General features: G+C 41.6%; 1 protein-coding gene across 3 annotated transcripts in view; it reads left to right on the forward strand.

Annotated features, from left to right (window-relative positions):
- LOC147027249 (glutamate receptor ionotropic, delta-2-like) overlaps positions 1 to 14,370 on the forward strand; it is a 675,131-nt gene that overhangs the window by 456,837 nt on the left and 203,924 nt on the right. For all 3 annotated transcript variants that reach the window (XM_085883508.1, XM_085883507.1, XM_085883509.1), the window contains exons 5-6: positions 10,444 to 10,497; positions 10,859 to 11,032. In XM_085883508.1, the coding sequence (XP_085739634.1) occupies positions 10,444 to 10,497; positions 10,859 to 11,032 (228 nt within the window). The remainder of the gene's footprint in view (positions 1 to 10,443; positions 10,498 to 10,858; positions 11,033 to 14,370) is intronic.

The raw sequence follows: 14,370 nt of genomic DNA on the forward strand, positions 1-14,370 counted from the left end.
CATTCTGTTTGTTCAGACAAGTGTGAAAATAAGATTGACGATCTCAGGAATACTCTGGAGGCAAATTGCTGTCCTGTCCTGCAGACTTGCTTGCGATTGGCAAAATGTTTCCCTTTCCACCTGCTCCCCAACAGCCTCCACAGGTGGAGCGACCGAATGACTTCGCTTGCTTTGCCTTTTGCATTATTTTCCTGATAGTCTGCTAGTCCAGGGAGAATTGCCATATCGTTATCATAAAAAAAAGTATCTCAATTAAATGATGCTTGGAGGGAAGACTCGGTAGGGGAGTTCTGTCTGATATCACTCATCTGGCCTACTTATGATTATAATCATCCATGCTTTCACTCAAAAATGCTGAATTGAGTTGTCGCGTGTGTTAACAGGAAGATAAATAAGTGCATGTAGTGTTTGAAAACATGAGAGAGACAATTCCGCAACTTGAAGAATGACTGCAGAAATGAGATGAAGGTCACTTTCTGTCTTTCTTTATTTCTCCTGCCACCTCATGCTTCCCTTAGTCCAGTCCAACGATCTTTTCTTTACATTGCTCATGCATGGTTCTTCTCTTCTTTCTACTTTGGTAACAATTTGTTATGACAAATGGAGAATAGGTCATGACATCCCAACTTTTTCAATTAATCACGGCAACATGCACATGTGTTTCAAAGGGGGCGGGTGGAGGTTTAAAGCCACCCTGGGAGCAGGTTTTATGGTGGCACAGTTCATTCCCTCTCACAATAAAGATCATTCTAAGGATGACTGTTGTTCTGAGACCATGAGAAACTAATCCTTCCAGCTAAACCAGCAGTTAAACAACCAGCTTTTTATCACATAGGGCCCTGATTGGCCAATGCTTGACAATCATTAAATCTTAAACGAAACTTCAACAAAGCTTCCGCAGAAGGCGTACAATTGGTTTGAGACTAACGAGACCTGTGTTATTTAACTTGTTTCAATTGCTTTGCCCACATATCTTCAACCAGATATCTTTTTTTACACTGAACGAAAATATTTGAACACTTGTTGCCATTTTTTTTAATGGAAATTGCCCCCAAAAAAGTATAAAGCCACTCCAGGTAAGGAAAATAACAAGGAAACATCCAAGACACAGGAAGTAGCAGAAGTCAGATAAAATACAATGGAACCTCAACTATGTAAGAAGTAGGAATTGATATTCCTCCTCAAGCTTGGTAGATCGTACGACAATGGGGAGCATGACACAAGTCGTGAATTCCAAAGCGAGATGGCATGAGGGATAAAACGATCTGCATCGCCTTTCGTTCTGCACTTGGGATCAGCTGCAATGCATGGGTGTGCAGACATGGCAAACCGAGTGTTGTGTCCAAACACTCTTACAGGAGACACCAAGTTGGGAAGTCCAGCAGAACGTTTGCCATGAAAATATCTGTAGAATAAACTAAGAGTGGCAACTGACATACGGTGAGAGAGGAGTTGAAGAGTTGAACCCATCTCCGCACCGATCAGGTTAACTATGTATTTCTGGAGCATCTCCAGTAAAGACAAGTGGGAGTCTGGTGCTCCAGCCCAAATGTGGCAACAGTACTCCATGAGGAGATGTATAGTTGTCTTCTACAGGTACATCAGAGCATCAGGAGGTAAATACCTCTGCGCTCGATAAAGACAACCAACTCGCTTGGAAGCACTCTGAGCAATACCAGGAATGTACTTATCCCAAGGGAGGTTAGAGGAGATGTCCAGACCAAGAGGCCGAAGCTCAGGTGATTCTGTTAAGGTTGAAGACTCCATGTGCAGAGGAGGGAAGACCTGTTTTTGGAGCAAAACATGGACAACAATTTAGTTTTCTTTGCATTGAAGTTTAGCAGCCACTTATGCCCCCAGTTCAACACATTCTCTCAATCATTGCCCAGCGAAACTCCAACCTCTTTACGAATATTGTTGAGTGAATCAGCAGATGTACAGTAAAGTAAGGAGTCATAAGCATACATGGCTCGGCGAGACAGAACATTAAAAGGAAGATCATTGATATAAACAAGGAAGAGAGTGGGAACAAGGACAGAGCCCTGTGGAACACCAAAATTGATGGAGCTCGTCGGAGAAGATTGACCCTCAAATAGCACCTTCATCTTGCGATTTGTGAGGAAAGCCGAAATGATTGAAAGCCATTCCAATTACCAAACATTTAGGAACTAGTGTTGTTTCATAACCATGAGTCAAGTTTATACAATTGAAGATGCATGTTGAATTGTATTAAACGTTTTGCTGAAACTTTGGCACATGCTTGATGTGAAGACAGAGATCCTTGATATATACAGGATGAAGTTACCATTACAACTAGTAACAGGAGGGAAACTATAATGATGAGAATGATGATGATGAAGATGATGATGATGATGATGAGTAGAGCTGTATTTATTCTCAAGAGCTTCCGAAGAAGATTGTCTCCGAACCTGCCAGTTTCAAAAAGAAAGAACTTGTCATTGGAATTGCTTTTAAAAGGGATACAGTGAATGAATGAAATTGCCGAATGGACAGGTAACTGTACTTGCTGTGTCTAAACCTGGCAGAGAGTGATTAGGACAGGGTTTAGGTTGAAGTGCAGTCCTGAAAGAGGAAGAACCAATCGCCTGAGGAGATGAGCTTCTCCTTGAAGGAGTCCAAGTGCAATGGTATTCAATTTGGAGAATGAAGGTGTTGTTGGATTGTTATAATGCTGGGTCCACCCAAAGCACCTAAGAGCCTGGGCATCTTGTCAAGTCACAGCATTTTGAGCACAATAAGGATAGATTGGACAAATCAGATTATTAGCCAATGTGTAGTTCACAAAGTGTAAGATCCTTCTGAGACTTTTATAAGGCCATTCAAATACTTTAACTCTGCTATGTACATAACTATCGACATATATACAGTATATATATATATATATATATATATATATATATATATATATATATATATATATATATATATATATATATATATATATATATATATTATTGTGATTCTGGCTTCGAGGAGGTAAGGAAGTCACTCACATAGTGTAACTGCAGTTATTTCATCATATTTTGTTTAGTTACGTATTTGTTGTTCATTTAAGCAGATATGCATTGCAAGTGTATAGATATGTGTCAGATACATGTTATTTTCTGCTTCTACACTCTGGCTTGTCTGCTGGGTGTAGTGGCATGCGCCTTTAATCTGGCTACTCAGAGGTTGGGGTTGGGGGATCGCTGGAGGATGGGTGCTGCACTAATAGACGGTACCAAGCAATGCTGATTGTCAGGTCAGGCAAGGTATCACGTAAAACCCATACTAACATGCTCATGGTCCCCCTGGTGTGGAGGGTGTATGGACATCAACACTCAGCAAGATTAAATAGAACACATGCCAAAGAATGGAGGAGCTCCTTCTGAGCTAACGGTCATCCACATCTGGTGACAACTGTGTCTGCGGACCTCCTCCAGCAGTTGGTTACCTTCCCTAGGAGGTTGGTGGCAGGATTTGCACTCTGACCACAACACAACACTTCACTCCACAAAACACTGCAGTGTGTGTCGGGGTGGTGCTGAGGTGTTATCCACCAGACGATGGTCTCCTTGGGTTAAACTGAGGCGGTCCCTTTGGGTGGGTGCATGGAATGTCCTATCCCAACGAGATGGAAATGGGCCAGGCATCTGCCTGTGGGATGGCCAGACAGAGGCCCCTGGTGTACCAGCGGAAAGTGTACGTAGTGAAGTTCTGTGGCGCATGCTCCCATTGTATGTACATATGTACACTCTGGACTGCATCCATTTCCTTCACCACATGGAGCATAAAACGTGCTTCCCAGTTGTTTATTCCCTGCACTCAGCATAGTAATGCCTTGCCCTTCTCCCCCAACCTCCCACAAATCTCCCCAAACCACCTCAAACCAATTTTGTGCATTTCCTCCCAAGAAGTCCATGCCAGATGGCACATCCATCATCATTAATTGTGACAGTGCACCAAAACCAATTCCCAGCAGCGCTCCACACCCCGATCCAGGGAAAGCCAATCCTGAGTTGCCACTGGTATTGGGATTGTGAATGTGCCAATCACAGGCAGAAAATAGGGTCCCTCTTAAGCTGAGATTCCACCAATGAGAGGTGTTGGGGAAATGAGGGAGCACACGCAGTCTGCTGGAGAAAGAAAGAGAGGAGGGTCTTGAGTCTGCTGTCCAGCGTGCTTGAACCTAGAGCAGTCTGGCCTCTTGTCTGTCCGGCATCATCTGTGCTTTCGCTTCTGTTCCTTTATGCCTTCTACTTTCACTTTCCGTTTCATTCTGTTACTTTCACTTTTGCTCTTACACATCATTCATCTGCACTCAAGTAATCGGGCTTTGCCGCCGGACCCCTTCACCTCTTCGACACCTGGCGGTCCCACCAAAACTCATGCAGAGTGCGTGCTGCGAACACACATCACCTGGCATGCAGATCAGTGGAGCATTTGTGCCAGTATGATTGGGCGGTGCTCTAGCTCACTCAAGCTAGAGCAAGGTGTGCCAGGGCTCAATTCATCCCTATCTTCTTTTTTTCTCATTCTCTCCATCTTGACCCTTTCCCATTTCTCCGTTCCATGCCGGACGTGTGATTGGCACCAATGTTAATGCTCAAGCGATGCAACAGTATTAGGCATCCGATGGCACAAATGTTTTCTGAGGGGATAAGTGGGAATGTGTACGTGCCCTGTAAATACTTGCTTGTGAATTTGATCTCTAAATACGTGCATTGGTTCGTAAAGCACTGTTTAGCAATAATTAGCATCCTGACTTCTCCTCTCTGTTTAGATGGTGGCATAAGGCAATTGAGGGATTGATTGTCTGGATATATTGGAGAAAGCATGTAATGTTGGGTCGGGTCGCTCGGCCATTTAACATCTGTTATGTAGCTGCTGCCACAACACTCTATCCATGACGATAATCTCACCGGTAACGGTAACACTATGCTGGGCATGGGTAGCTGGCCAGGGATGAGTGGCATGGACGGTGTTTGTGGTCTGAAGACGTGCCGACCTATTTGGAGTTATCCCGAGGTAACGTCCATCACAATATGAAATAGCTACACACAGTCATGAAGTTGATGTGATTATTTGCATATGACGTGTGTCGTTTGGCCAAGCACAAGATGCCGAGATATCATATGGCTACGAGAATGTCACCCTAACACAAGAAAGGTCTGGAATGATGATGTAGTTTTATCAGCTGGCCGATCCAAGAATCTCCGAGTATGCAATGTGGGGTCAGCCATTGGTGTTAATTGTTTTTACGTCTGTTCATCATTTAATTGGTCTCTTTTAATTTTTTTAATCAAGGACTAAATCAACAATAATGATATTTTTCCCCCCTCAAACAATCCAGTTAGTTGGTCTTCCTGGGTGTGGGTTCATGGGGGAGGTTTCAGAAGCTTCCCTCACCATTTGAGGTGTCTCACTCTCACCGATTATAGGGATAATTATAGAGCATGCCACCAAAGGTGTACAGAAAATCTCAAGAGAGTGAAGTGTTTATATTGTTCTGCATTGTGTGATTTCATCACTTTATTATCTACATCAATATTTTGAATTGTTTGTGTATGTGTGTGTTTGTGAGTTTATTCGTTATTCTTTCATGGCCGAACCATAGCATCAAGAGGACCTAAGTTTGGGGTGTACATACCTTCAGGATATGGGCAGGGTTACAGGCTACCACACGTTGACCTAGACGTCCATTTTGAGACCACCAAAGGCTGCTATAAAGTGTATATTGGGATCTGGGGTCAGGTAATGCTGCCCTGGCCCACAGGCAAAAGGTAACCACCATGAGTCCAATAACTCCATTGGTATTCAATGTCCAACACATCCCGAAACCACCACCGGGAAACGCTCACCCAGCCGGGCAGTGCCGGGTAGCTCATGCTAGTTGTTCATTATCTTTAAAAAAAAAAATTGACAAATTGGGAAAGACATGAATATGTGATTGTGATATTTTGTTTTATTTATCACCACAAATGAAATAATTCAGCATCAAGTTTGGCTGTTTATGTTTAACTCTAAGCAGTGTAGGGGCAACTGATATTTCTTTGTATAGGCAGCACAGCTTGTACAACGTTCCACAAAACTGTCAAATATATAGGAGTAATACATGAGTTGCAGGCGTTTTAAGAGAGTCTTCATAATATCTAAAGGACTGACACTATAGGCTAGAGGAACGCACACTCACCTCTAAGTAGTCGAGCTTGGGTTCGAATTTGAATCCTGACTCGGCTATAAACTGTCATCCGAGTGTTTCACAGGCAGGGCGATTAATCAATGTGTGTGCCATCTCTCGGATGGACGTTAAATGGGAGACCTATCTGCTAGCATTCCTTGGTGGATGTTAAATATTCCACGGTGTCCTTCCTGAAGAGGAGGCGAGCTATCTCTGGCACCATGGCCAAATTCCAAATTACTGCCCTGACCTGCAGAGGGCATTGCATCAGTGGCAAAGCCGTGCCCTCAGCCAATGATACTACCCCACAACGTTGTAGTGCTGCACATGATTGAAAATGAAGAATTGCATCTAAAGTTCAGGAAACACTTTTTGTCTTCATAATTCCTTGAGCCTAGAGGTATCCAGACATACCTTTGAGCTATCTAGTCTTGGTTTGAATCCCAATGCTGTGATAAACTGCGACAGTGGTGTTTCACAAGCAGGGTGAGGCATCAATGTGTGTGCCGTTCCTTGGATGGACATGGATGATAAACTTGGCATCCCTTGCACTGCCTTGAGTGAAGATCCCACGGTGCCATTCATGAAGACAACGCGAGTTATCGCTGGCACCATGGATAAATTCAAAATTCCTACTCTGACTACCACTGAGAAGGCAATAGCAAACCACCTATTGTAATCCTTGCCATGAGGTTGTTTTGGCAGCATTGAACCTGCCTTCAGGCAGAATACCGGAGAAATGAATTCCTTGATAATGGGCTTCAAAAATGGGATTTTGATGCTTTGTAAACAAAAGAGTGTGAAAAAGGATGTTCGACCGTATGGTATTTTTACATCATTATCAATGAATTTTTACATCGACATGCCGTGTTATCTCTGGCAGTATGGTGGACTTTGATATATAATTAAGGTAAAGTTCTTTTCTGTAAATTCCCCAAACATGAAATCTTTGAATTCCATGTGTAATGGCACTTGTGATCTTTAAAGTCTTACAGCCTTGGATCTAAGTCTCATGGTGTTGGCTTAATAGTTAGGGTGGAGGGCTTTGGATCTGAGGGTCCTGAGTTCAAATTCCGCTCAGCTGTTGAATTAATACCAGGTGGGGTTAACTCTGCCTGTCATCCTTCCGAGGTCGGCAAAATGAGTGCCAGCTTGCTGGTATCCTGTGTCGGAGTGGTAACCCATCCAGGATTGTGTCCAATAACCAAGGAGACTGCTTTGGCAGCACCAACACTCTGAACAGAGTATGTTCCCAATGGATGGATCTGTCTACATGTCCATCTTCCTGAGCCAGAAAAGTTTGAGGACTGTTCCATAAATAAATATCGGAATCTAAATTTCAGATTTACAACTCGTACTTCGAGAAAGGTGACCATGGTTTCATGAGTACAATTTTACAAAACACACGCATGCTCTACTCAGCACAGTAAGTGTGCATTTTGGAGGACTTGTACCGTATAATGCTTCCATTTAGGATTTAAACTTCCCACAAGACTCGATGTGGTGCAAGAGACCATGAACACTGGATCCAGGCGAGGTTTTTGATTAATGTCGGAAAGAAGACATGGTAATTATCTCTGATTTGGCAATTGCCCAACCAGCACTGCAAATTAAACAGTTAAGTTAAAGAAGTTCATGCAGTTGGATGAAAAGTCAGATGAAAATACTCCACGGATGATGAATGGTGTTTCTCCTGACCTCTGGATGCAGTGTTGCACTCTTGTGCAGTTGTTCAAACTCTTCTTCCGGGCCTTCAGAACAAAGGATTTGCATACATCGCTTGGAGGAAATTATAGCCCTTTTGTTTACAACTGGGAACAACTATTCCAAGTGGATGACCCTTCAACTGACAACTTTGTTGAACAATAAGAAAATGCTTGATAATTGAACACGAAGTATTGACAGATCTAAGGGAGTTATTTTGTGTGATTAATGTGGTCTTGACCCAGGAACAGACAATTAACAAACCAAAAGTCTTCCTTTGACTTTAACTCAGATTTTGTGCACACAATGCATCGAAGTTGATGCCATCGAACGAGTTGTGTTTCATTTATAGAGATCACCAATGCAAACAGGGAGGTCGAATTTCCTTCAATCAGCTCGAAGTACTATTGCAGGAAATCTTATGAAAAGGAATAGTCCTATCTATGATGAAGAATAACTGCTCACCTTCACTCTTTCATTCCTCTTTTTCCCCACATTTGGAACAAACTCCCACACTCTCTTCAATCCCACTCTTCCCTCCAGGTCTTAAAAACAGCTGTTCACCTCCATCTCTTATCTTCCTCCATCCAAAACCACGATATTCCCTAACCCTCGTTAATCTACCCCAAACCCACCTCCTTCAAATTGCCTCCTTTCCTTCCTGAAAGTCCCTGTCGTGTCCATATTGTTTCCCCTGTGTACCCCACCCCATCTTTCTCGCTTCCACAGATCTCCTCATGTCTCTGTTCCCCACTGTTTTTTCCTTCCTTCTCCCTCCCTTCTTGTCTCCTGCTCCTCTTGTTGTATGTTCTGTGTGTTAGCTCTCATACGCGCCTCAACAGTGTATACAAAAAAACAAATAAAAGAAGCTAGCCAAGAACACAATTTTTTTTTAATCGAGTGAGATTCGAAGGAAATGAGCAAATTGCTCAGTGCGATAAACTCCACCGTGAACCCATTGAACGATGCTGTTGAAGACCATGATGGAGACTTCTTCGGAAGTGGAAAAGTCCCATCACGATGAGCATCAAATGAGCTGTCATATATCTCTGAGACGGTTACAAAGTGATATAAATTCAGCGATAATTTCCTGAAGGCTCAATGTTGAGGATTCCAATGTCAAGACGGAAGGTGAAGAACTTTACAACTGATGTAGTCAAAATGAAACTTTTGAAGAAGGACGAGAAAGTAATTACGGAGTTAAAGGGAATTGAGATGTGTTTGGACAGCGACTGTATCTAGCTGTACGGATAAAGTTAACTTGATGACGGCGATTAAATATGCACTCACAACAGTGGCCCTTTCTAGAAGAAATGTCAATGGCTCAAGAAGCCCGGCGGCAAAATGAACTCTGCTGAAGCAATCTTGACACCTGAGTCCAAGGTGTCGGCGATGCACTTGACATTCAGATGCGATCGAAACACTTGTGGTTGATTGTGTGTACGTTATTTTAAGTTCATAAGTCTGATAGACTTTTCACTAACATTCAAATCACGTAGCAAAGAGAATCCTATCTCCAGTGTGTCATAGTTCTGCAAAATGAATCTACCTCGTCACTGATTGTTACAAATTGCCATCAATCAGAAATTTTGAATAAGAGAAGCGAGGAATGCAAAACACTAAAAATATTTATTGTGAAAATGTGAAGATTGTAAATACTGAAAATTAATACGTCAACCCAAACGATTGTTCTTTCCAGATTCTTACAGTGAAAATAAATAAATAAATACACGAAGCATTGCTCTTTCATGGGAAGTGCGGAGGTGTTCTCATTTGGTGTGAGATGGACAAAATGAAAGTGAAAGCTGTTCTTGGTGTGTTTCATTCTTGCTATTTGATTAATGTCAAACTCGATACAGATCTCGTTTCATTTATCACAGTTGACTTTGCTAATGACCGTCATGCCACATGAATTTCATTGCTTTATAAATTTTCAACTTTGTGTTTTGTTCATTTTCTCTGCTCTATCCTTTTCTTTTCTTTTCTTTGTTTTTTTTAGATATCAAGCTTTTGATTCCATCTTTTTTCAAGAACAATTTGTCCATTTTTTTTTCCTGCTGTAAATATGTTGTGGAATGATGTGAAAGCCAATAAACATGCAAAACCAATATTTTTAAAATTCCTTTTCACATCATATATTCACCACCAGGAGGAGGTCTTTGTTGAAAAAACATTGCAGAGTTCCTGTCACTCACACAAGGCTTTATCGTGGCCTGCTCTCTAGCGTAAATGACCAGCAGGATGTGCAGGCCAAAGCATATTTACCAGGCTTTGATTAAAGTCGGTTTTGTATTGGGGGGGAGCAGTGGAACAAGACTTGTTATGATATGACATCTGGAGATTGTGCAAAGCATTGGTAATACTTGGGGGGGGGAGAATTTTGTCATACAAGGTCAAGACTGCTGTTAATTTTATCCATTTATTATTGGAAAGCATTTATGATCTCAGAATTGCAGACCCAAAGCGAGGATAAGAACATCTGAGTTTATGTAATTGTTCTTGATCGGCAATCAATATAACTTTCACAATCAATGTCTTATTTTTTTCATCCCTTGCAGGCCACTGAATCAAATCTTGCAGCTATGGACAGTCACTGGGTCTTCGTCAACGAGGTGACTAGAATTCTCGTGTCAATTGTGCACTGTGTCCACAGTCAACGGAAGAGCTTATCACTAATTCCTGTTGAATATTTATTGCCAGGAGTGTTTATTTATTCTAACACACACACACACACACACACACACACACACACACACACACACACACACACACACACACACACACACACACACACACACACACACACACACACACACACACACACACACACACACACACACACACACACACACAGACACACACACACACACACACACACACTGATTAAAATACAAATGTCGAATTAGAAAACGAAAGTAGCATTATTTTCTTTTCCTTAACTTTATTTTTGTGCATTTCTCTTCAATTTGCCAGGAAATCAACGACATGGAGGTGCAAGCACTGGCTTCAGCAGCAAGCGGACGGCTTACTGTTATCCGCCAGAGCTTCCCCATAGCTCGCAATGCAAGCCAACGATGCATCCGTAACAACCACCATATCTCTGAGTCTCTTTGTAGCCTCGGATCAGGCAACGGCCGTAACCTTGAGGTTTGCAAAAGAATGCCATCAGGTCTAAAAAATTTCACCTAATTATGGAATGCACAACACATTTCCGACCATGTTTGAACTGATACTGATACTGATAGAATGTACTTTTCACAGTAATAGGAACACTTTTCTTCTTTAGTTCTTCTTCTTCTTCTTCTTCTTCTTCTTCTTCTTCTTCTTCTTCTTCTTCTTCTTCTTCTTCTTCTTCTTCTTCTTCTTCTTCTTCTTCTTCTTCTTCTTCTTCTTCTTCTTCTTCTTCTTCTTCTTCTTCTTCTTCTTCTTCTTCTTCTTCTTCTTCTTCTTCTTCCTCTTCTTTAACAGCCACAATTGTTTCCATCTTCTTGTGGGATTGGCCGGGGGAAGCTTGGCCCAAGTATTTCATGAACTGGCTGGGCCCGACGGACTAAGGTTCGGGCAGGAATTTTGAATTTGGCCATGGTGCCGACGATAGCTCACCTACTCTTCCTGAACAACACCATCGGATCTTTACCGTCCACTCACTCATGCCCGCAGATTGGACGCCCAGTTTAACATCCATCCAAGGGACGGCACACACTTTGATGAATCACCCTGCCTGTGAAACACCGTGCTGACAGTTTATAGCTGGGTCAGGATTCAAACCCAGGCCAGACAGCCGAGAGGCGAGTGTGTGTACCTGTAGACCATCCTGCTAGAGGGGCATCCTCACTACTCGTTCATTTTTGATAACTCTTGGTTGGGGGATATGCTCCAATTTGTAAGCATCCTGTTATTTATTTTCAGCATAAATCTGTGGTTGAAATCATAGTGTGGTCTTAATTGGTTATTCTCTGTCATAAAGGTCAAGATTGCATTGTAATTGAGGCTATTACTTGGTTTTCTATGATTTGCTAAACTTAAAAAGTTACATTTTGTTTTTTGTAATATTTAAAAACTAAAAGATAGACATGACAAAGTAATTATTTAGTTTTGATTTTTACGCCGTCATTTTCTTTTTATGACAACTCTTATTTTTATCCATTAGGGAGGAATTTTAACACGACAAAATGATGATTTTTGACGCTCTAGAATCAAAAATACTCAATGATTTTGACATGAAGGGAAATTTAATTTTCACATTTTTTTTCAAAGAAGCAACTCGCAGAAACATAGGTTATTAAAGAAAACAAACAGTAAATGTAGCACAAGTACAAGATAAGTCCGGAGGTTATGTTTTCCATTTGGGTTGTCGTCCCCCCCCCCCCACCATGAGAGACAATTTCTATTTTGTACAATGCACCAGAGAGGAACACAATGGGAAGAGAATCACGATGTGTCGAAGAGATCATCGAGCTGAATGTGTGAGTACATGAGGTCATGATCGGTCGAGCATTTGAAAGTTTTAATTGAGGAGGACTTGACAATGTATGCAGGGAGATGATTCCACAATCTCGAGATTAAGGGGACGGATGAATGCAAATGGGAAACCAGGTGGTACTTGGTGAGGTTGAGCAGGCAGGGTTTTTGGAGGAATCCGAGTGACTTGTGGTCGGTAGGTGCGGGCAGAGGTTTGAACGGCAGCAGGAGCAAGTCCACATATAAGCTTGTTTGAAATGAGAGCCCACTAATGGAAAACCAGATGATAGAGCGACAGTCCTTGGGAATCCACCTCCTGTCTTGAGATAACATTGGTGCAGTAGGCCTCTTTTTAGATGGCCTCATAAGATGCATGGTGGGAGGTGGGATTTTGGTTCAGATTGGGCAATGTACTTTTCATAGACAATGTTGATGTCGTGGTTGTAGGTTGGAGGGGAGGGGATGTTGTGGTTATTGTTATGTTGAGGGAGGAAGGAAGGAAGAAATGATATAAAGCAAGTAGTGCAGGATTCGGTGATGTTGGGGGTGGTGGAAGAGAAGGAATGGGAAGACAACTAAAAGTAGGGTATAGTTTAAAGGAGCAACAAGAGGAGTAAAATCACACTACTTTAATGGACACTAGATGACCCGTGAACCTGTTGGGTTCCCGTTGTGACAGCAGTTGATAAAAATAAAATCATTTCAAAAAAAGAAAAGATAGCTCCAGCGAACTATACCGCTGAGGTTGTTTGCATTGATCAAATACTCCCGAAGAGTACTTGCCTGAATTGGAAATTGATTTTTTAATAATTTTTTGTTGTTGCCTGATTTGAACGAAACTTGATATTGTGCATCAATGTGAAGAAAAAAAACGAAAGTCGAATAAATTATTGAACGATTTGATTTGAACAAAACTTGATACTGCACACCGCAGGAGAATGGTGAGTAAGGTGGGCCGAAAATTTTTGCGCTGTCGTGTACCATTTTGGCTGTATTTCGGGAACATACATATATAAATTCATACATACAAGATGAGAATTTTAGTAATATATAGATTGAGTGTAGATTAACGCTCGAAATAGAATACCTTGGTGCATCAAAAAAATATAGAAATCCCAGCAAAATAGAAAAGGATTACTTTATTCAGGCCAATCATTATTTTAGTGGTATATAATGTGTATCATATCTTCAGAAGAGTCTGATAACACTTTAATTTTTGACCCAGATGAAAAATGAGAACATTATCTCATTTCAAAAAATATGAGCATCGATGGGGAAAGTTCTAAGGATAGAGGAAAATAACCTGAAAAAAAAATGGTGGGGTTTAAACCTCATCATTTTACTCTCTTACAAACAACAATTAATGAAAAATCATTGCAGCACAGAATGAAGCAAGATGTCCACTATAAATGTGGCATTTTAACACAACTCACGTGCTTAGCTGTTGGATAAAATGCCAAACATTCTCGTTTTGAAAGCTGCCAAATCCACCGAGGAATATCGCACTCCTCATGTGCTCCAGAAGGCATTGTGCCTGGCAAGTGATGCATCTGCATTGTGGTTTCATAAGGTCACGCTGTTATATTGCAAAGAGCCGGATGCAATATATGACCACCTCACTTGTAATACTTCCTACCTAGTATGCATTGTACATTATTAATGTCACCTCCACACAATGCAGACAATATCTTCCTTGTCACCTTTTTCAGATGCTTTTTCATCTTGCCACTCCAATGCACATACCAACACCCTGATTCATCTCACAGAATCTTCATTCCTTCTTTCATTGATATTCCAAGGACTGGCCTGTTTCTGCCAGTTACTCACCTTGTCAATACCTTGTCAGTCTGAATAAAGCCATTCAGGAAGCAAGCTCCAGAGTGGCCTTTGATATTAGCAACTACAAATTGATTCTCTGGCAGAATAGAGTACCTCTAATTTCATGCTTATCACTCAATAATACCCAACCCAAAGTTTGTATCTGCAGTGCAGTAGAAGAAGAAGATTTAGGAATCCAACATAAA

The sequence above is a fragment of the Eptatretus burgeri genome, chromosome 5 (assembly GCF_056783735.1).
Source record: "Eptatretus burgeri isolate ZD-2024b chromosome 5, Ebu_testis_v1, whole genome shotgun sequence".
In the NCBI taxonomy this organism is placed as follows: domain Eukaryota; kingdom Metazoa; phylum Chordata; class Myxini; order Myxiniformes; family Myxinidae; genus Eptatretus; species Eptatretus burgeri.